The sequence below is a fragment of the Panthera leo genome, chromosome B2 (genome assembly GCF_018350215.1).
Source record: "Panthera leo isolate Ple1 chromosome B2, P.leo_Ple1_pat1.1, whole genome shotgun sequence".
Lineage (NCBI taxonomy): Eukaryota > Metazoa > Chordata > Mammalia > Carnivora > Felidae > Panthera > Panthera leo.
Window position 1 is genome coordinate 53,661,949 of NC_056683.1, and position 24,675 is coordinate 53,686,623.

Consider the following 24,675-nt stretch of genomic DNA (forward strand, 5'->3'; position numbering starts at 1 on the left):
TGCTCTTACAGAAAACATAAGCATCAGATTCTCTGCTCAAGCAAACACAAGCTGTGTTGTGTTTGTGGCTCTGTGAACTACTTTATCTAGGCAAACTCAATCAGTGATGTGATGGCTCATAAATAATACATTTAGCTGCCAAACACTCATAGCATCTCACCTCAAACTGTCATGCCCATGGGAGGGGGAAAAAGAAAAGGTGTTAAAGGGAGGCTTTGCCAGACCATGAAAAATACATTCTTTATTTAGAATTCGGCATTTAACTGGTATCCATTATTTTAATATTACTATAAAACCACCACAGCTGTACATTTTAGGCAGTGTCCTCTTTTCAATATATAGGCAACATTAGGACTTAATCCCATGAAAATGCAAACATCAGGACCATTTTAACCACTGCTATAGAAGACAGGACAAACCTGAAGTTTTATGATGATCTTAAAAATCTATAGATACAAAGGTACGCTATTCTCTCTGTTTTACAGATGAGCCAACAAAAGCATAGGAAAAGTCATGGTCACATCTCTAGTAAATAGTCAAGGGAAGATGTGAGTCTAAGCAGCTCAGCTGAAAGCCTGTGCTCTCAGCCACTACACTATATACCACCTTCCCTGGATTCTAAAGGACAGTGATGAAAGATGCTATAAAAAGTAGGTATAGGCTAGAAAAACTAAGCCAAGGCACACTCCAGTCATGACCAACTTACTTCCATCCTGGCTTCCTAACTACAACTAACTTTTTTTCTTGAATCTGTCTGAAACCCTACCAGGGATTTACCTTCCAGCAGGATGTCCAGAGGGCTCTACCATTCGTGGGCTGTGGTGAATTAGGCTCCCACCAGTCTTTCCCAGCAGGTTTCCCTCCTGACCCTAACTGAGACCAACTGCCCTGGGAGTCCAAGATGGAACATGAACACTGAAAAACAGTGCCTTAGGAGGATACATACATGCACTGGGGCCTGGGGTTAGGAAAAAAAAAAAAAAAAAAAAAAAAAAAAAGAGGGTGATTCTAAGGAATAAAGATTTAGAGTGAGGTTTAAGCTTAAACCTATTTGGGGGTGAGGGGAGGAGACCTCTCTCTCCTCTAGTGTATTAAGTCTCCTTGATGTCGGGACTTGAGCTCTTAACATCTGTAAAACAGGACATGAATCCAATAAGATCTAATGGGCTAGCCTGAGAACAAGCAGCATTACCACATATTTTAGCCATTTGGGAAATGCAGTTCTCTAAAAATGACTTATAAAAGTCCCCATTCATATGTTAAGTATTCTGTATGAATGTAGAGTCAAAAACTGACCTATTTTTTTTTTAATTTTTATTTATTTTTGAGAGTGTGAGTGGGGAAGGGGCAGAGAGAGAGGAAGACACAGAATCCATAGCAGGTTCCAGACTCTGAGCTGTCAGCACAGAGCCCGACACGGGGCTTGAACCAAGAACTGTGAGATCATGACCTGAACTGAAGTCAGATGCTTAACCAATTGAGGGGCACCCAGGCACCCCTCAAAAACTGACCTTTTAATGAATACCATGGTCCCCCTAAATTTTACTTGAAAATCAGTAGTGTATTTCCATGGAGTTTTACTGAATGACAAAGAAGAGTACCTGAACAATTCTGATAAATTCTTGACACAAACATCAGTGTAAGAACATATTAGCAGAGTAAATCAATAGTTCAGTGCCATCGGGCATATATGCAACAGAAGTATGCAATAGTTTTCCCGGCTCCAACAATTTCCCTCTGAAGTCATCCCTCTTTCCCTTTTTCAGAAAGCAGAAATTTCTTTTATATTACATTAAGATCAAATAGTTCTAGTGTATGGAACAGTCGAACTTGACCCACTGCTACCTTTGACACCCTGACCACTTTCATTATCAAATTATCTCAAATTCCGAACCCTCTCTGATTACTGACTTCTATCTCCTTTGCTACTTGTCTTGCTCTGTCAGCCCCTTTGATAACTAGTTTCTGAATTCTTCCTTGGATCTGCAGTTACAGCAAACACTGATTAGGGCCTGGAAACAGGGCTTTCTTGCATTCTATGCAAAGGAGTATCTCAGACCTACATAGAAATTTAACTACATCTGCATGATGAGGTCAGGGCACATGACCCCAAAATACAGCACTTTAGCATACTGAATGTTTTACAGTGAAGGGATTTGGAAAACACCAAGTCCTGGAAGGATTTTTCTGACTCCCCACATCTTCTTCCCTGAAGCAGGTCATAAGACCTTCATGTGAGAGGTTCCCTCCCTGTACCAGGAGGAAAAGAGCATCCTTATCTCTAAAGACAAAGGGACACTGAAATGTACTGAACAACTAAGCCTTGCTAAGTTTCCCATCAGTTTATTACCCTTAGCTCATACCCTTTTGTGCTATCACATTTTTCTATGACTTTCCACTCTTCATCAAATCTCATATAGAAACACTCAGGCTTAATCATTTTTTCTGGCCTTCATTTCCATATTAAAGCTTCTGTATCCCAAAACTTTTATTAAATACATTTGTATGCTTTTCTCTTGTTAAACTATTTTTTATTGTACAGTCTAACCAAAAATCTAGAAGGAGAGAAGGTAAAAAGGGTTTTTTTCTCCCTTACATGCGGTAAGTCTGCAGAGAATCTAATTTTATTAATATATTAAGAATTTCCAAGCCAACATTCTTCTAAATTCTGAATTAATGAAAATAGTGGATAAGTATAGCAAAACTAATTAGTACTTTTAGATAAATTAATCTCATCTATGAATATGGGTATTCATAGCCACAAATAGAAAAACTGAATTACACAGTGGAAATAACATGAAAAGCTGTCAGAACATGGAAAGTCTGGCCCTGCTAATCATGACCTGTTTGGAACCTCAGTTTTTACACCTACAATGAAACAGATCTTTTTAGCTTTAAAAGAAGAAAGTCATCATAAATTTATTTTTCCTCCAGCTAACTTTTATCTCATTCCTACCCAAAGCAATCTTTTCACTTTCCCCGTCATAGTAGTTACTATACTATACTATATTATACTATACTATACTATAAACTGGAAGAAAGTTTCATTTGGCTTTACATTCATTCATTAAGCAACCAAATTCCTCAGTATGGTCTGAGGAAAACAGCAGTGTGACAGACACTATACTAGATTCCAGGGACACACTATTTGCTAAGATAGACACAGCTCTGTCCTCATGCAGCTTACAGTCTAGTACCAAATAAAACAAATCTTCTGCTTTAATCTACCTACTACAGAATGCATACACTTCTTCTGATGTCAAGGCCCATACAATATGATTTAGAATGTTAGCATCACTGGGCACCAGGGTGGCTTAGTCAGTTAAGTGTCCAACTTTGGCTCAGGTCATAGTCTTGCAATGTGTGAGTTCGAGTCCCACATCAGGCTCTACACTCACAGTGTGGAGTCTGCTTGGGATTCTGTTTCTTCTCTCTCTCTCTTTCTCTCTGACCTTCCCCCACTCTCGCTCCCTCCTCTCAAAATAAACTCAAAAATTTAAAAAAAAAAAAAAAGAACGTTAGCTCCACTAATCAAAGTGTAATTTTTTTCTTCTTTAAAAATGCCTGAGTCAATACCCTTCCTCCAAGTAAAACAACTACTTTCAGGAATGCTGCTTGGCTTCTTTGTACAATTTTATCTATATCTCCAAATTCTTGTAAAGTATATTGATTAGGGAAGAACGCAAATAAAAATTTATGGTCATGTGAAGAGGCCAAGCCATAATAGCAAAGACTTAAAGTATATAGGGATATGGCTGAGAGAAATCAGAACCAAGTAAAGTGCAATGTATCCCAACATATTGCTTTTTTCCCTTACTTCTCTATCTTCAATTCTTCTTAATCATTCCTTAATTTTGTGTCATTCTGTTGTGGCATGATGTAGTGGTAGGACAAAGTTTTTCTGTAGAGACAGACTAAAAAGCTCAGTCCTGACACATCCTACCTACTTCATGCTGGGTGGATAACTTAGCCTCCCTGAGCCCCTGTTTCCTCACTGGTAAAAACAAGGATTAAATCAGATCATGTATGTTATGTATCCAGTCCAGGATCTGGCACATGGTGAGCATTCAATAAAAGGTAGCGATGGTGACAGAATAATGATAATAATGAATAAAGAAGTCAAAAAGAGGGAAAATTGCTATTGATCACAAGATAGAATTAAAATCATCTGATGAAATTACTGAGTAAAATTTGGTGTCCTTAATTTGAAAAGGTAGTCCACTATATTCTCGACAAACACTAAAATCACTTGTAAGTGTTTAAATGACTCTCACAGGAAAAAAGTTTGTCTTCTTGTCATAAAGCAACTTTAAGTTCAAAAGGCATTTTGCTATTAATTCATCTTCCATTCTATCCCAATAAACCACTGTTCTGTATTCTTCAAAAATGTTCATGTCATAGAAGTCTGTAAAATGGCTGTACAACTGTTCCCAGAACAGATTAAAGAGACATGCCAACTAAATGCAGTACCTAGGGTAGTTCAATTTTTAATTTTTTGAGGAACCTCCATACTGTTTTCCAGAGTGGCTGCACCAGTTTGCATTCCTACCAACAGTGCAAAAAGGTTACCCTTTCTCTGTATCCTTGCCAACATCTGATGATTTAACTACTACTAGGTATTTATCCAAAGGATACAAAAATGCTGATTCAAAGGGGCACATGCATCCCAGTGTTTACAGCAGCACTATTAACAATAGCCAAAATATGGAAAGATCCCAAATGTCCATCGACTGATGAATGGATAAAGAAGATGTGGTGTGTGTGTGTGTGTGTATGTGTGTATCTATATATCTATATACCTATATCTATATATATATATGGTATATGTGGTGTGTGTGTGTGTGTGTGTGTATATATATACACATATATGTATATATGTGTATATATATATATATACACATATATGTATATGTGTGTGTGTGTATGTATATATATACACATATATGTATATGTGTGTGTGTATGTATATATATACACATATATGTATATGTGTGTGTGTATGTATATATATATACACATATATGTATATGTGTGTGTGTATGTATATATATACACATATATGTATATGTGTGTGTGTGTATATATATATATATATATATATATATATATATATATATAATGGAATACTACTTGGCAATGAAAAAGAATGAAATCTTGCCATTTGCAACAATGTGGATGGAACTAGAGGATATCACACTGAGTGAAATTAGTCAGTCCAAGAAAGATACAGATCATACGATTTCACTCAGATGTGGAATTTAAGAAACAAGACAGATGAACATAAGGGAAGAGAAGGAAAAATAAGATAAAAACAGAGAGGGAAGCAAACCATAAGAGACTCTAAAATACAGAGAACAAACTAAGGGTTGCTGGAAGGGAGGTGGGTGGGGAAATGGGTGATGGGCATTAAGGAGGGCACTTGTTGGAATGAGCACTGGGTGTCATATGTAAGAGATGAATCACTGGATTCTACTCCTGAAGCCAAGACTACACTATATGTTAACTAACTTGAATTTAAATAAAAATAAATAAGTAATAAATATTTGCAGAGGGATGGATTAATTAATTAATTTGTTCATTCATTAATTCAATACCTAACCAAGTGGATCCTACCCAGGAAGGAAAATGGTGCAAAAAGATCAAGCAACAAAACTTGCATATAAACAATATATTAAAGTATCATACCAATGTAAATGTAAGAAGTTGATAACCATGAAAGAGAATACGCCTATTCTTGGGAAATGGATACTTAAGTATTTAGGGGCAAAGGGCCATGGTCTATATAAATTACCTTCAAACTGTTCAGATTTTAAAAGTATAGATATACACTTGCATACATACACACATATGCACAATGTCTGGGGAATGATACAGCAAAGAGGGTAAATGTTAGTAAGAGGTCAGTCTGGGTAAACAGCTTACAGTGATCATTGTCCTATTTTTATTTTTGTAACTTTTTAAAATGTAAAATTATTTCCAAATAGCTTAAAAATATAAAAATAAATCTCTGATATATCCCTATTAATTAGTACTTCACATAACCTGTCATCTAAGTCATTTGAATATATCTTCCTGGTCTTGAAAAGGATATTAGATACCACCTAGTTCAACCTCCAACCAAAATACTAATCACTTCTAATCCATCTCTGATAGACTCTAACTAAATCCCCATGAGATTCTGGTGGAAATTTATTACTGGCTAGGGAGTGAAACCATGGCTAATTGCACATCAGAGAGTTAGAGTTGTCCATACATGCATTAGGCTGAGTGGGGACCCCAAAGAAACCAGGTCCTAATCCCTGGAGACTGTGAATGTTGCCTTATCTGGAGATGAGTCTGTACAAATGTACTAAGAATTTTGTGATGGGGAGGTGATCCTGGATTATCCCAGTGGGTCCTAACTCTAAGTGTCCTTATGCAAAGAGAGGCAGAGAGGATAACACTGAACAGAAGGAGGCAATGTGACCACAGAGGCAGATGAGAATGTGACCACAAGACAGGGAATGCCAGCAACCAGTAGAAGCTGAAAGAAGCAAAGAACAGATTCTCCCCTAGAGCCTCTGAAGGGAGCACGGCTTTGTTAGCACCTCGATTTCAGCCCAGTTAAACTGATTTCAGGCTTCTAACCACCAGAACTGTGAGGGAATAGGTTATATTGTTATAAGTCACCAAGTTTGTGTAACTTGTTAGAGCAGCCATAGGAAACTATAAAAATATACCCTGAGATCAAAACACTTTCTTGACTATCTATTACTAGGCACTGAGGCCGTTTGCAGATACTTTTTTACACCCAGTTTAAAATCTTCAAACCTGAAATTATCCAGCTATCCTCTTTTTAGATTTAAAAAAACCGAAAACTGTACTCTTTCTTATAGGACTATTCTACCAATATCTGAAAACACCCATCACATTTCTCCTGATCCTGTCTTCTCAAAACTAACTTCCCCATTGTTTCTATCATTCCTCCTCCGAGAGATGGTTTCCATGCTGTCAACATCATGACTTCCTCCTTATAGACTTTCCCTTTTACTGTCTCTTAAAATGCACTGCCATGAACTAAACAAAAAATACCCTAGATATGGCCCAATCAGCAAACAGTACAAAAGAGCTATATACTCTCAGCTCTATTAAGACAGCTTAATTCTATTAAGACTGCATTCAGGTACACCACTGTTATAAATCTGAGGTCAACAACCCCCCTAGGTCTTGTCACATGAATTACTTCTATACCAGACCTTCTGTATCATACAGATGAACATGTCAATCTTTGAAACAGAACTTTACATCTTTCACTGTCAAATTTTGTCTTTTTGATAAGACTAGAGATCTAGCTTTCTTGATCTATTACACTGGGTATTCTTCTCCTCTACAGGTCTGAACAGCGGGCCTTCTTTGACTTCAACTATCCGCTACAAAGCAGATTTATTAAATTAAGAGTCCCCTGGGGTAAGCCAGTAGTCATCTCTCTGTATGCTCATTACAATATGGAGTTATTATGTGAACATACAGCCAATCATGTCATAAAATTCACAACAGCCACACTTACTTCCTTAAAGCCTGTGTATGAAATGCAAGATTCTCCCTAAAATGCCAATTACATTATGACACTCTTGTCCTCAAAAACTTCCAACATTGTTGGCTAACCATTCACATCTGTTTCTTACCTGGCTTCATTATTTTCTATCCAATCTGATCTCCTTCCAGCAAATCCTAGCAATCCACTTCCTCACAGGCACTGTGCTCCCCCGCCCCCGCCACCCTCTCCTCTGCACCCAGCTTAAGTCCATTTCCTCCTCCTGACACAGTCTCTGACTACTCAGAGGCACCCCAAGCCTCCCATATCTAATCTCTTAAAACCCTTACACTTTGCCACTCCTGGCACACTTTATCCTATGCTGCCCTGCCTAACTTTAATGGTTTAAATGTTTAATGGTTTTACACATATGGAGATACTTACTATCTCCAACAAAATAGCTCAATGGGGGCACCTGGTTGGCTCCACTGGAAGAGCATGTGACTCTTGATCTCCGGGTCCTGAGTTTAAGCCCCACAATGGGCATAGAGCTTACTTAAAAAAATAAAATAGTTGCATGAAAACAGAATAGTTCCTAAACTGTATTTCAAATGCAGCTCTTATTATGCTAAAGTTACAGCAAAGTTGAAAGTAAACATAGTGTTAATCTGGACTTTTTTCTTGATGAGGAATTTATCACCAAGGTATCATTCTTCTTCATGATGAGAAGACATTCAGAATTTCTCCATCCCAAGCTATATTCATCTACACGGAACCATTTCGTACTCTTCCATACATCTCTTACTATCTTGAAATCAACGATCTCTTCACATTTGTAAGTCCTGACTTACTTCTCAATTCTACACATTGGGCCTTTAACCAGACATTTCCCCAAAAAGCTTTCAAACCTTCCTCTCTACCTACACTGTTAATCTCTTATATCACAACAGAAATAATTTAAATGTCAAGTCATATTTGTAAAGAAATCAGACAAATGTCCAAATGTCAAGCTCAGCTTCTCTTTCAGCTTTAATCATGCAACTCTAAATTAATCCTTAAGAATTCAGTGTAGTCAAGACAGCAAAAGATCTGTAGTGAGGCAGATTGGAATGCATTTTTCACTTCCCCTTTAGACTGTTGTCCAACCTATGGAAAATTATATAAGCTCTCGTAGCCTTAGTTTCCACACAGTCCAAAAAATTACTAGGTGCATGACCTTGGAAAATTATGGAAATTCCCCGTGCATCAGTTTCACCATCTATAACATGGGGATAAAAATTATCAGGCCAGACTATAAGGATAGTTGTGAGAATTAAATACACTAAGACATGAGAGTGACAGATCCTGGCACATGGTTACCTCTCAAGTACTATTAGCAGCTATTATTAAATATTGGCCTTAAAATTGTAAAGTACCTAGCATACAAAAAAACACAGCTATTGGGGTACCTGGGTGGCTCAGTTGGTTAAGCATCCGACTCTTGATTTTAGCTCAGGTCATGATCTCACGGTTCATGAGATCAAGCTCCGCATCACGCTCTTCGCTGGGATTCTCCCTTTCTCTGACCCTCCCTGGCTCACACACTCCCTCTTTCCCTCTCTCAAAATAAATAAACTTAAAAACATTGCTATTATTTTCTAAGCCATATTAGAATATTTGCTGGTTATAACAAAACTGATGGTTAATTGAAATATTTATCCATTTGTCTATGACAGGGGTTCTCAAAATATGCCCCCAACTTACCAGCATCAGCATTTTATTGGAAACACAAATTCCTGGAACTTGTTAGAAATGGAAATTTTTAGGCCTTATCCCCAGTCTAGTGAATCAGAAACTCTCAGGTAAGGCCCAGTAATCTATTGTAACAAGCCCTCCAAGTGAGTCTGATGGAGCTAGAGTTTAAGAACCACTCATATAAGTCTAAGATCTTTAAAAAATATATCTTATTTACAGATTCTAAGAACAAAGCACTGTCTTATACTTTCAGAAGATGTATTTATCATTACCCTTTATGAAGTCAATGCTTCAAATAGTCTCCCATCTCATCTGTGCCCACAGATATAAAATCACTCAAGAAGAATGTGATGGTCAAGAACACGGAGCAAATTAGAGCTTTTTCTCTATTCTCTGAACGTTACCACTATGTTCTCAGCATGAGGATTTACATTTCCTTCCAGCCACCAAATCAGAAAATAAAGAATGGTGTAATTGATTCAGTGTAGCCATGAAGTCGTTGACCTTAAAATGTGGGCAAAGAATATCCATGCTATGAGTAAATGAAGAGTTCCAAAGATATGATGGAACAGAGACAAAAATCAGATAGTCAGTTGGGTGTCTCCCATGTGGCAACCAAGCAGGTTAATACCAAATAGGGTGTGGTACAATATTGGAACCCGGGGCCTCTTCTGCTCCAAATGCATTTATATATCAATAAATTAAAATTCAGACCAAATATTCTATTATACAACGTTAAGGAATAAACTTACAGTATAGCTAACCAGTACTGAGGAATCTATCTCTACTATAAACTGCCAGTTAGATGGATCCAAGGTAAGGAAAGCCCCTTGTAAAGACTTCTTCAGATTCCAACGTTCTAAAAATTGTTCAGCCCTTTCAATTATTCCTCTTTAATGCAGCCTCTCAGCCACGGCTCAAATGCTAATTCTGGGTCCAAGTCAACAATTAAAGAGAATCTTCTGATCTTTGATAACTGTTAAAGTATTTCAGAAAATTGGGCCCTCTTGGTGGATCAGTCAGTTAAGCATCCAACTATTTTGTCTCAGGTCATGATCTCATAAAGTATGAGATCAAGCTCCTGGTTGGGCTCTGAGCTGACAGCTCAGAGCCTGCTTGGTATTTTCTCTCTCCCTCTCTCTCTGCCCCTCCCTACCTCACAGGCACACATACACATGCATTCTCTCTCTCTAAAAATAAATAAATAAACAATAAACAAACAAAAAAATGGCTTCATTGTTTCTTGTTTTCACCAGAGTAAGGCAAAAGTTAAATCATGGGTATTTAAACCTTAGGTGCTATTTCTTATACTATGGTCTTGTTGATTTCTAGACAGCAAGACAGAATTGCATGTGATCACAAAAAAACTAAAAAGTGATAGAAGATCCTCTAATTTATAAACTTCCATAGGTAAAATGGACATAAAAATACTGTAAATAATAGAAGACTGTCATCAATTTTATGTTTTAGAACAATCCTCTGGGTAAAATTTAGCTAAGTGAAGTCACAAACATTTTTGATAACAACCAGCTCATGTTTTTTAATACTATAATTAAAATTATTCTAAGAACAATACATAAATGTTACCTAAACCAGTAGTTTACCTCAATATCCAATTTGCAAGGTAAACAATCCAGTCTACTCAGGGTGTGAAGAGACTTACAGAGGAAACAGACTTGAATTTGTCAACTGGATTTTAATAAAAGTATTCTTTTTTTTATTTTATTTATTTATTTATTTTTTTTTTTATTTGAGACAGAGAGAGAGACAGAGCATGAGCAGGGGCAGGGCAGAGAGAGGGGGAGATACAGAATCTGAAGCAGGCTCCAGGCTCTGAGCTGTCAGCACAGAGACCGATGTGGGGCTCGAACTCACAGAGTATGAGATCATGACCTGAGCTGAAGTCAGACACTCAACCGACTGAGCTACCCACGCGCCCCTTAATAAAAGTATTCTGAAAAATAATCACTCAAAAGGAAAACACTCTTGCCAGAACAATCAGTTTAAGGACAGGCTTAGTCTTACAACTGAAATACCAGAACACTAAAATTTAAATATATTTAGAAAAATGCCAGAGTCATCTTGTTCACAGCAAATGGAAGTTTTAATTAAGCAATCTATTTACTTTAAACAAATGTAATTTTAGCTCTGATGAATATAAATCAAGGCTATATTTTTAATATAGTTTTTTTCTCCAAAAAAAAAAATCCTAACCAAATATTTTAAGGAAAAAAAATGTTTATACACATGGATATAATAATAACTCAATCAATCATTTATAAACTTTACAGTGTTTACCTTTCTCAGTCATATAAACTTTTAAAAACTGACCATGCCAGAATCATCCCCTAAGCACTGGGCATATGCTATTTTGCAGCTGCATAAACCATAACTTCTTAAATCACAGGGAGTAATTACAAGTAGTTAAAACTATAGGTAGAAAAAAGTAAACACAACCTCATAGCCAAGGGGGACCTGCTGGCAGATCTGCAACATCTCACATTGCACACGGAAAACAAACACCGGACACAGCCCCTCATTCTAATTTGTATTCTCATCTCAGGACTTCTGGTGCAGCTCTCCCAGTAAAAGTTGGTGTGGCAAGCTTTCCCTTCTGTAAATGAAGGAAGCAAATTGGAGGATGTGGAAGATGCCCTCCAGTTGTGAATCTAAGTGAAATCACAACTGAGAAATAAAAATGGCCAACCTTTCAGAAGTATGGTGGGTCTTCACTGATTCCCTTTCTGTGAGGAGAGTGTGTGGGAGAAGAGGAAAAAGAAGAATAAAAAAGACCTGTGAGCCCCAAGATCAACCCATAAATGACTGGGGCGCAGGGTATAGGGAGGAGAGGAGGGAACAGCTAACAGGATTACCTCAAATAAGTAATTCTTCAGTGTCCCAGCAGGACTCTAAGGCAAGAAGGCAATAGGTCAATCTATCTCCTCAACAGATTCTGAACCTAAACCCCAGCTTTTTCTAAAATGAATAAACTAAAAGGGAAAGTACTTGAGGCAAGGAAAGGGACTTGGATGAGTGAGGCAGAAGGGTTCCAGAGGCAACTTATACAATGTGCCAGTTATCATGCTTTATGCTTAAATGGATTATCTCCTTTAACTCCTCACACTAATCTATCACCACCACCATTTTACAGATGAGAACCTAAGAAGGTTAAGGTCACACAAATAATAAACTGCAAAGCCTGGACACAACCCCCTGTCGGTCTAACCTCTCTTGCCTCCCATCTTTGGCTTACATGTCACAGACTAGCAACTTTGAAGGAGACATTCTTCTTTCAAAGACAATTTGATCTAAGTTACCAGAATATATAAGTTCACCTGAGAAGAAAAACTCAGTAAAGGAAAGTCTGTTCTGGGACTAAACCTCTCAATCACCTCACTGCCCAAACAAGCAGAACTCCCAAGGACAGTTCTCCCTGGAGGCAAAACTGTGGTGGAGAGAACAGGGTAAAATAAAATAAATAAAACAATAACTTAGAAAAGGCAAACTTTGTAAGAATTATTTCAGAAGATGGAGAATAATTCCCAGCTGGAATTAGCACTCTCAGGCAGCTGAGCCAAGGGCAGGGTCTCCAGACCCTGGGCCCCACAGAGCCATCCCGAGGCACAACTCTGGGGCTGTGAGAGAGCACTCCTAGTGCACAAAACAGCCATTCCTGCCCTCTCTTCCCCCTTTAACCACCTCCCTCACCTCTCTCTCTCTTTTTTTCCTATAATGCCCCCTTTCCTGTAATTTTCCTCCCTTCCCCATGGTTTAAGGACTACTTGTGACTACAGTTAAAAGTGACAAAACATAAAGAAGGCATGTAGAATTATTCAATTATCTAAATGATTTCATTCCCAGTTTTTTCTCTCCTTACCCATTTTTACTTTATTGACCCCTTTGTCGTGGTCCTCCTTTCCCATGATCCCATTTTATTGCAAACTCTATAAATAACATATTTCTCATTCACTGAAAAGGAATATGGTAAGGCAAAAAATATATGGGACCTGCTACTCTCCTTTCTCTGTTTCTCCCTTGAAGATGTTCAATATTTCAAGTGAAGAATATAAAAAAAATCAATACAGAAAAAATACTACTTTCAAATATGAAAATTTTTACTTAAAATTCATATACTTATTTTATATTTCCCACTAATTGGATTACAACCAAATGGCTACCTAGAACAAAAGCATCCAGCATCTTTTTTCTTTTTTCTTTTTTTTTAGTGAGACAAAAGAGGCTGACAACATAGTGCAACATTCCTCAACCACTGCTTGAATGAAACATGGAAAAGTTCTCATGAAGGCTGCCCTTTCTCTGGTTATCTAACAACAAAACAAACCTTAACAGCCTGGTGCCTCTAAAAGTTTTAGGATATTGGATAATTTTTCTTCACTTGAGGTTAAAGCTATAACTTCAGACATAAAAGAATTAAAGATTAAAAAACTACGTTCTCACATATTTGAGTTTTGCGCCAGAAATCTCAGTGCACAATTCTTAAGATTATAAGGGAAGACTACTTTGAGCTGATACTAGACCAAATCAGAACAAGAATGTAAGTAACTGACAGTGGTAGTTAGCCAAGACTATGTAGTCTGACTTTCCCCCACTCCCTAAAATGAATTCTCATTTAATAAGAGTTAATTTTAAATTCTGACCCTTTAACATACTCCAAAAAACAAAAACAAAAACAAATAAACTAATCTGACTGAAACCCTCATCAGCTGGATTGGCATCTATCTAATAGCTATTGCACATAAAAATAACATATTTTCCCCATTCTTACTGTGTTGCAGCAAAAGTAAACTTTAAATCTTGAGATCTGTCATTTTATTTAAAAAAACAAAACAAAACAAAACCAGGTCACATATTCCAGGTAAATCAGGCTTTGAACCTTTGCTGTCTGATTCTGAAGGCTATGTGTGTATAACCACTAAATTAAACCACCTTGGGCAGCAGCTAGAAGAATTAAATGATTTAATGTATACAACATATATTACACACAGTGAGAATACTCTTGCCAAACACTGCGATGGGTCCTAGGAGTAAATAATATAGCCTTTGTCCTCTAGCAGCTCGAATGGAATTTTGACATTTTTAGCAATGGAAGTCTCCTTTTACTCAACCATTCAATTTATGAACTACTTATAAAATGAATGGCCCGATCCAACACGCCTGGCACACAGTAGACCCTCAATAAATACCTATCCAGGGCCCGTGCTATGGTTCCTATAGGGCCTGTGTTTCTACTTCTACTTCTCTTTGGCATCCACTGCCAGCAGTTGTAACGTGATTACCAACCTGGAAGTATAGCAGCTATGCTCCAGAAGACGTAGGACAACCCTCTGTGCCCACTGACATGCCCACCCCTACACAGCCACAGCTACAAAGGTTGCTAGGGCATCAGCCACCAAAAGGGAACCTCTTCATCAAAAACTTTGCTTCCCTTGGATTCACCTCAGAAATGGGGAAATCTTGTCAGAGTCTTCAGCTCCAAAGTTCCATACCCTTAACCTCATAATCAGCCCACCTATGCCCCAGCCTGTGGAAGAGTCCCACTCACACTTTGTGTGTGATTAGACAAAAGCTTGAAAGAGGGTAGGTACACGGCTGGTATTTTTTGTTAGTATTCACAATATATTTCCTAACAAAACCATCATAAAGCAGAATGTCTCAACCTCTTATCTCTTGCCAACACATCAAAGGATTCAGCTCCCATCAACAACAGAACTTATTCTCTCTCTCTCTCTTTTTTTTTTTTATAGAAATTCTCAATTGGAGAGTGGGTGACATGGCCTTCCTGAAGGACATATCAGAATTTGGGGAAAGAATTTTGTCAATGGGTAGTGAGACAGAGGGGACTACAACATCCCTCAGGTAATTTTGATACGTCCCTTGAAATAAGAATCACTTTTATAGAAGGCTATTAGATGCTAGTACATTATTGGTACTACTTTGCTACATGATGCTTTAAATACGATCAGTAGAGTAGCTTTAAGAATGTAACCACATTCAAAATAATGTGTTTTGGTTTTTTTTTTCTGAGAGAACTCTTTCTAACTCTCACACTTAAAACATTACCTGTTTCCAACTTTAGGACTGTCTGTAAGAGGGGAAAAAAGTGACTAATAGTTCATTGCGAAGTTACACAGGTGCTTTAGCTGAGATTTATAGGGTGGGATCCAATAACTCCATGAAACTGTATGCAAATTTTGTGTGCATGTGTATTTTTCTGGACAGCCTATATCAGATCCTCAAAGTGTCCCATAGCACACAAATAAATATTAACTTGAGAACCACAACTATTTACTACACAGAGAAACACAGACATTAAGCCAATATCAATGTCATACTAAGTACAAGAAGAAAAGTAAGTCTAGACTTCAGTCTCTACAATCCATCTTTATTCTCATATAAGTAACAGTCTGCCATCCACATAAATCTGAGGCCAGAACCTGGTCTGAATCTTGAGAGAGAAAAAATCTTACTGGAGAATTACAGTTTTTCCACGCCCTAACACATAAATATTTACATACTTCTTAAACTGCTGAGATTTTTTTTTAAGTCCAATAATAATAGGTTTTCCTAACATCACAGAATGCACTATAATCACTGGGTACTTATTTTCTCACCTTCATCATTACCCACAGGCCACACACCAGATAATCACAGATGCCTAAAATGCATGTGAAATGCTCTGGAATTTAAACTTTCAAGTTGGTATTGAAATGCTATGCTTCAGGGGCATCTGTGTGGCTCAGGTGGTTAAGCCTCCAACTTTGGCTCAGGTCATGATCTTGTATTCGTGAGTTCGAACCTCTGTGCTTATAGCTCAGAGCCTGGAGTCTGCTTCGGATTCTGTGTCTCCCTCTATCTCTGCTCCTCCCCCGCCCACACTCTGTCTGTCTGTCTGTCTCTCTCTCTCAAAAATAAATAAACATTTTAAAAAATTTAAAAAAAGAAAAGCTAGGGGTGCCTGGGTGGCGCAGTCAGTTAAGCATCTAAGTTCGCCTCAGGTCATGATCTCACAGTTTGTGAGTTTGAGCCCTGCATCAGGCTCTGTGCTGACAGCTCAGAGCCTGGAGTCTGCTTCCGATTCTGTGTCTCCTTCTCTCTGTGCCCCTCCCCCACTTGCACTGTGTCACTCTCTCTCTCAAAGAAAAATAAACATTAAAAAAAATTTTTTTAAAAAAAAAAAGCATTGCTTCAGAGTTATACATTACTGCACAATAAATTAAAGTAAGCAAAACAATTCCAAGATGTGAAAATAATAAAACTGACCTTCATGAGATGCTGATTTATCCATTTTGTAAACGTTTTCTTTTGAACTTTGTCCCGTTCATCTGGAAGGGGGAAAAAAAGATATGAGGTTGGTAAAAACTATGACTTCAACTGTGATTATGAAAGGTATTCAAAAAATACCGGTTAGTACATTTGAATTTTCCCGTTGAATTTTGGCAACTTACAGCTATCTGTAAGAAGGTTAGAGATCCATCTGTCAGACTGGTCTCTGCCCAGTGTTGTATTTGCCAGTGCTACTCCATTAAACAAACCCCTCTGCGCATTCTGTTGCATATACTCCATCACAACTACCACAACCAGGAAGTTGTGTGACAAAAACCTTACTACCTTCAGGTGAGCCCTTGCATTGAACTTCACAAAGCACTTGACCACATATTACATCCCATCTGGTCTTCCAACTAAAAGAGGGAGGAGTAGGTAGTGTCATTCCCATCTCACAAAAGAGGAAAACAAGATTTAAGAGAGGTTAAACCATGAATATTCAACAAAATATTTAAAACTGTGATAATTACATTCAGGTCCGTTGGCTGAAATAAACTCTGGTTTAATGACTAACCACACTGCTTTTCTCCTAGACTCCCAGTTTTGAATTGTTTGGTAAAAAAGAATACCCCAACTAGATCCTCAGTATGATACACCCTGGTTAACACAGACATGGTACACAGAAGGGTGAGGGATGGCTTCTTGTGATTTAAAGAGAAAGAGCACTCGAATATTGTGGTTCTTCAATAATTATTTCAAAAGAGAACCACAATCTTCCAACACCCAGAACTGACATTCAAAACTACACTACCTTCTTCCTTCCTGGTTCTAGGCAGCAATTCCCTACATATTTGTTTCCATTCTTCCTCCTTTATGCATCTGGGATAGTACTTTCTTCTTCCTTGGTGGTCTTCTCTCCTTCTCTGCCACAGTTTGAAGCTCTCTATTCTTTCCCTAGGGGTAGGCTATGTCTCACTCTCTTCCTCCTCATTCTTCATCCCTGAGTGTCCTTAAACTATTTTAATGGAACAGAAGTGCCTTTGAAAAATTTGTTCTATTTATTAAAAGTATTTATGGACATTGTTAAGGGGATTGGATTCAGATAGCTGTGTAGCAACATCCTAAATTCACCTTCTCTTACTGACACACCAAATCTACAGCCACATGTGGATGAATTCCCTCTTAAAGGGACCTGAAAACTAGCTGAACATCTCCTCTACAACAAAAGACAAAAGAACCACACTGAGACAGGTAGGAGAGGCAGAGACATGGTTTCACTGGTGCAATGACCCACAACCAGCAGAGATCTCACAAATATGGAGCATCTCTCTGACTGGCAAAATATCTGTGTCCCACATCAGACATCACAACCTTTGGAACCTGCACCAGAGAAATGTGCCCCCAAAACATACGGCTTTAAAAAATAACAGGGCTTATATCCAAGAGACCCAAAAGGCTGTGGGAAACAGAGAAAGTCTACCCTTAAAGGACTCACTCACCCAGTCACTCAGCACAAAAGCAGCAATTTAAAAATGCACCTAGACCACATGAGAAGATTCATTAGCTCATCTTAAAGCTTCTGCTGGAGGTGCAGGGGCATACTGAAAATTTCTCTGGATATGGAGGTACTGTCATTTTTTTACTCTCACACCAGTTTGCTAGCACCAGTATTGGCAGGCACCATTTTTGGGCTCCCTCATCTTGCTCATCCTACTGGGCTTGCCCAACCCCCACACAACTTCTCTGTGCCCCCCTCACCATCCTCCCCCCACTACAGCCCCACTTCAGCTACTTAAGTTGTTTTTTTTTTTAGTAATCTCTACATCCAACATGAGGCTCAAAACCACAACTCTGAGATCAAGAGTCACTCTTCCAACTGAGGCAGCCAAGTGCCTTGTGGCCCAGCTCCACTTCAGCCGGCAGACAGACTTATACCACCCCAGGCTCCCCCAAAGCACTGCTGAAGGTTGTGGGCTAGCCCCAGCCCTAGGCTCCCCTTTGACTCGGCCAAAGCCAGTGGGCACACACAGTGCACACAGGAGTGACCCCTTAAGCACTTGTCTCTGGTGGCCAGTGTGGACTGCATTGCTGGGCTCCATGAAACTAAAACAACAGAAGAGATAGTTTCTGGCAAGCTACCACCCCCAGGGCAAAGCACAAATATTAGACAGAAACACGCCCCCAGTCTTCCTGTGAAAAATGCCTATTTACTGTTCTTGGAGCATTAGCCAGAGGGGCAGGCTTCAGGTTTACCATACGGCTGTAAACCACAGAGGAGTTCTCAGACAATATAGTCTGGAAGACGCATCTCTGCACTCTCCCTCTGCCTTGCTACAGCTCACAGGTACCTCCCAGACAGGAGCTTATACACTTATCTGGAGCCCTGAGTTTTGCAACTGTTGCCAAAAGGACATCTCTAAATCATGTGGTCTGCAAGCCCAGCAGAAGTTATGACTGTGGTCCCACAGGACTGTATATATTTGCATACTTTAAAAGGTATGCCAGACCTGCCTCAGGGTCTGGTTTCCAATGAGCTGGAAAATAAATGCTGGCTGAGATTACTCCCTTTGAAACACTGAGAGGAATTCGCACAATCTCAACAACTGAGACCTGTCAAGAATAAAGTAGGCTGCTTGAATAATCACAAAGGTTTGAGAGACAACCAAGAGGTAGGGCAAGGTTGAATGATAAAGTTCATTGCTTATACAAAACCACTCCTTCAAGACTGGGAGAGGTAGGTGATTTGTCTGATACACAGAAATGAACACAGAGAGACAAGCAAAATGAGGGAACTGAGAAATATCTCCCAAGCAAAAGAACAAGATAAGACCCCAGGAAAAAACCTTAATGAAATGGAGATAAGTAACTTACCTGATAAAAGTCTGAGTAATGGTCATTAAGATACAGAACTTGAGAGAAGAACAGATGAACTTCAACAAAGATAAAAACATATATATATAAGAATATACCAAATAGAAGTTATAGAGTTGATGAATAGAACAACTGAACTAAAAAACACATCAGAGGGGTTCAAAAGCAAATTAGATGAAGCAGAAGAAGAGATCAGTGACCTGGAAAACAGGGCAGTGGAACTCATCCAAACACAAAAGCAAAAAAGAAAAAAAAAATAATTTTTAAAGGGGAGACAGTTTAAGGGACCTACAAAACAACATCAAGCAGAAACATTTACATTATAGGAATCCCAGAAGGAGGAGAGAGAGAAAGAAAGAGAGAAAAGGGCAAAAGACTTTTTTGAAGAAATAATGGCTGAAAATTTCCCTAACCTAAGGAAGGAAGGAGACATCCAGGTCGAGGAAGTACAGAAAAATCCCAAACAAGATGAATCCAAAGAAACCCACACCAAGAGACATTATAATTAAAATGTCAAAAGTTAAAGAAAAAGATAGAATCTTCAAAGCAGCAAGATAAAGACAACTTGCTACATACAAGGAAATCCCGTAAGACTATAAGCTGATTTTTCAGCAGAAACATTGTGGGCCAGAAGGGAGTGGCATGATATATTCAAAAGAAAGGAAAAAAGAAAAAACTTCCAACCAAGAATACTCTACCCAGCAAGTTTATCATTCAGAATTCAAAGAGACAAAGAGTTTTCTAGAGAGTCAAAGGCTAAAGGTATTCATCACCACTGAACTGTCCTTCCAAGAAACTTCTTCAAGCTGAAAAGGCACTAAATAGCAAGAAGAAAACATATGAAAGTAAAAATTGCACTGAGAAAGCAAATATATAATAAAGGTAGTGGATTTACCACTCATATATCTAGTATGAAGGTTAAAAGATAAAAGTAGTAAAATTAACAATAACTACAATAGCAAGTTAAGGGACAAAATATGTAAAATATGGCATCAAGAACACAAAACATGAGGGTGGGGGGAAAGTAAAAAGGTACAATTTTGAGAATGTCCTCAAATTTTACTATCAACGTAAAATTGATAAGACTGTTATATATAAGAATGAAATAGCTGAACCTCATGGTAACCACAAAGCAAAAACCTAGAGTGGATACACAAAAGATAATGACAAAGGAAACTAAACATAACACTAAACAAAAGTCATCAAATTACAAGGTAAGAAAGCAAAAGATGAAAGGAATACAGCGGAACTATGAAAATAGCCAGAAAACAATGAACAAAATGACAGGAAGTATATACCTATCAATTATAGATTTAAATGTAAATGGGCTAAATTCTCCAATCAAAAGACACAGAGTGGCTGAATGGATTTAAAAAACAAGACTTATCTATACATTGCATACAAGAGACTCACTTCAGATCTAAGGACACACACAAACTGAAAGTGAAGGTATGGAAAACATACTCTATCCAAATAGAAACAAAAAAAGCTGCTATGGCTATACTTACATCAGATAAACTAGACTTTAAAACAAAGACTGTATAAGAGACAAAGAAGGACATTACATAATGATAAAAGGTCCATCCGACAAAAGGATGTAAAACTTAAAATATTTATGCACCCAACATAAAAGCATCTAAATATATAAAGCAAATATTAACAAGACCTAAAGGGAGAAATTGAAACCAAGACAGTAGTAGTATGGGACTTTAACACCCCCACTAATATCAATGGATGGATCATCCAGACAGAAAATTAATAAGAAAACACTGGCCTTAATTGATACAGCAGACCAGATAGATGTAATACATATATACAGAATATTCTATCCAAAAGCAGCAGAATACACATTCTTCTGAAGTACACATGGAACATTCTCCAGGATAGATCAAATATTAGACCAAAAAACAAGTCTCAATAAACTTAAGATTAAAATCATGTCAAGCATCTTCTTTGACCACAATGGTATGAAACTAGCAATTAATTACAAGAACAAAAGTGGAAAAACCATAAGTACATGGAGCTTAAACAACATGCTACCAACCAATAGGTCAATTAAAAAATAAATCAAAGGGGTAACAAAAAATACCTTGAGACAAAAGAAAATGGAAATACAAGATTCCAAAATGTGTGGGATACAGCAAAAGCAGTTTTTTTTTAATGTTTTTTTTTTTTTATTTATTTTTGAGACAGAGAAAGAGCATGAGCAGGGGAGGCGCAGAGAGAGAGGGAGACACAGAATCTGAAGCAGGCTCCAGGCCTGTGAGCACAGAGCTTGACATGGTGCTCGAACTCACAGACCGCGAGATCATGACCTGAGCCAAAGTCAGACACTCAACCGACAGAGCCACCCAGGCGCCCCATAGCAAAAGCAGTTCTAAGAGGGAAGTTCACAGAAATATAGGCCTGTCTCAAGAAACAATGAAAAGTTCAAATAATCTAACTTTACACCTAAAGGAACCAAAAACTAAAAGCAAACAAAGCCCAAAGTTAGAAGGCAGAAAATAATAAAGATCAGAGTGGAAAATACTTCCTCAACTTATAATGGGGTTATATCCTGATAACCCCATCAGAAATTGAAAATATCATAGGTTGATTATGTATATATTATGCCAAAACCTATGTAACACCAAGCTTAGCTTAGCTTAGCCTACCTTAAACATGCTCAGAACACTTCTTAGCCTACTGTTGGGCAAAATCAACTAACACAAAGCCTATTTTATAGTAAGTGCCAATTCATCATGTAATTTATTGAATACTGTACTGAAACAAGAAACATAATGGTTTTAAGTATATCAGTCGTTTACCTTTGCGATCACATGCCTGATTGAGAGCTGCAACTGACACTGCCCAGCATCATGAGAGAGTATTGCACCACCTATCACAACCTCAGAAAAAGACCAAACTGAGAGAGTGACTCAGTCAGTTGAGGGTCTGACTTCAGCTCTGGTCATGATCCTGCGGTTCATGCGTTCAAGCCCCGCGTTGGACTCTGTGCTGACAGCTCAGAGCCTGGAGCCTGCCTCAGATTCTGTGTCTCCCTCTCTCTCTGCTCCTCTCCCATTCATATTCTCTCTCTCTCTCTCTCTCTCTCTCTCAAAGATAAACATTAAAAAAAAAGATTTTTTTTTAAAGAAAAAGACCAAAATTCAAAGTATGGTTCCTACTGAATGCATATCACTTTCACACTATAGTAAAGTTGAAAAATTCTAAATTGAACCATAATATGTCAGGGATCATCTATACATAAAATAGAGACTAAAAAAAAAACAAAAACAAAAAAACAATAAAAATGATCAATGAAATTAAGAGCTGGCTCCTTAAAAAGATAAAGTTGACAAACTTTACCTAGACTTACCCAGAAAAAAAGAGAGTTCAAATAAATAAAATTAGAAATGAAAGAGAAGTTGTAACTGATACCAAAGAAAATACAAAGAATCATTAAGAGATTACTATGAACAAATTATATACCAACAAATTAAACCTAGAATGGATAAATTCCCAAAAAACATACAATTTTCCAAGAACGAATCATAAAGAAATAGAAAATCTGAATAGAAAAATTATCAATAAGATGACTGAATCAGTAACCAGAAACAGTCCCAACAAACAAAAGTCCAAGACCATACAGCTTTCACTGTTGAGTATGTTAGCTGTGGGTTTGGCATATGTGGCCTTTATCATATTGTGGTATGTTCCCTTTATACCCACTTTACTTTTTATCATAATGGATGCTGAAAACTGTCAAATGCTTTTTCTCAAATATTGAGATAATATAATTTTTATCCTTCATTTTATTAATGTGGTGTACCATTTTGATTTTTTTTGGAGACAGAGAGAGTTGGGGGATAGGTAGAGGGAAAGGGAGAGAGAGAATCTTAAGCAGTCTTTACGCTCAGCATGGAGCCCAACACAGGGCTCGATCTCGTGACCCTAGGATCATGACCTGAGCTGAAATCAAGAGTCATACACTCAACCGAGCCATCCTTACACCCCTCATTTTGACTGATTTGCAAATGTTGAACTATCTTTGCATCCTCAGAATAAATCCCACTTGATTATGATGTATGATCCTTTTAATGTATTGTTGAATTCGGTTTGTTAATATTTTGTTGAGCAATTTTGCATCTAAGTTCATCAGTGATATTGGCCTGTAATTTTCTTTTTTGTGGTATCCTAATTTCCATTTTGGTATCCATGTAATGCTGGCCTTATAAAATGAGTTTGGGAAATGTTCCCTCCCCTTCAATTTTTAGAAATAATTTGAGAATAGCTATTAAATCTTTGAATGTTTGGTAGAATTCACAGATAACCAAAAGCAAATGAAAAGACATTCAACATCACAAATTGTCTGAGAAATGCAAATCAAAACCACAATAAGATATCACTGCACACCTATTTAAAATGGCTGTTACCAAAAAGACAAGAAATAACAAGTGTGGGAGGGAATGTGAAGAAAAGGGAACTCTCATGCTCTGCTGGTGGGAATATAAATTGGTACAGCCATTATGGAAAACAGTATGGAGATACCTCAAAAAAAATTAAAAATAGAACTACCCCATGATCTAGCTATTCCACTTCTGGATATTTATTCAGAGAAAATGAAAACACTAATTCTCAATGTAAAATCTCTAGGTATGACTCTCCTTATGACCAATGCTATCAATAATTGTTAACCAACATAATCATTCACAAAATACGTATTAATTCTTCCGTTGGCCCTTTTGGGGTATCATCAATACCTCACTCACCTTTGCCTACCCCACAGTAGACGCCAAAATGTTTTTATGCACTTAACAAATAAATATGCCCATAATGGGAATTATGTTTCAAAAAGCACAATTGAGTTCAAGATAATATGAAATTATTTACATACATAAATCCTTGCATACAATAAGCAAATGAAGCATAATGGTGTTTTAAATGTCTTTCAACCTTGCCATTACTAAAGAGTTCAGAATGAACCTAAATTACTAGTACATAAGGCAAGACCAAAGAAAAAGAAGCAACCCATTAGTCCTACTTACGATTAAAATGTAGATTCTGTATATCTTTCATTTACTCATTCATTCCAACATCTATCGGGCCATATGATGAGCCCAGTGTCATAGTGGTACTTGGACCACCATGCTGACAGAGCACTGGCCCTTACTCTCTGGAGGACATCATCTAGATAAGGCACCTGGCATGAAGGCAATGTGATGAACATACTAAATGAGCAAATGATGTGGCACTCACCATGTAAGCAAGCACAGCTGAGAGAAAGACCAACC

General features: G+C 37.8%; 1 protein-coding gene across 4 annotated transcripts in view; it reads right to left on the reverse strand.

The window, feature by feature from the left end:
• Positions 1-24,675, reverse strand: part of DST (dystonin) — a 490,237-nt gene that overhangs the window by 245,816 nt on the left and 219,746 nt on the right. For all 4 annotated transcript variants that reach the window (XM_042939088.1, XM_042939087.1, XM_042939090.1 and 1 more), the window contains one exon: positions 16,529-16,590. In XM_042939088.1, the coding sequence (XP_042795022.1) occupies positions 16,529-16,590 (62 nt within the window). The remainder of the gene's footprint in view (positions 1-16,528; positions 16,591-24,675) is intronic.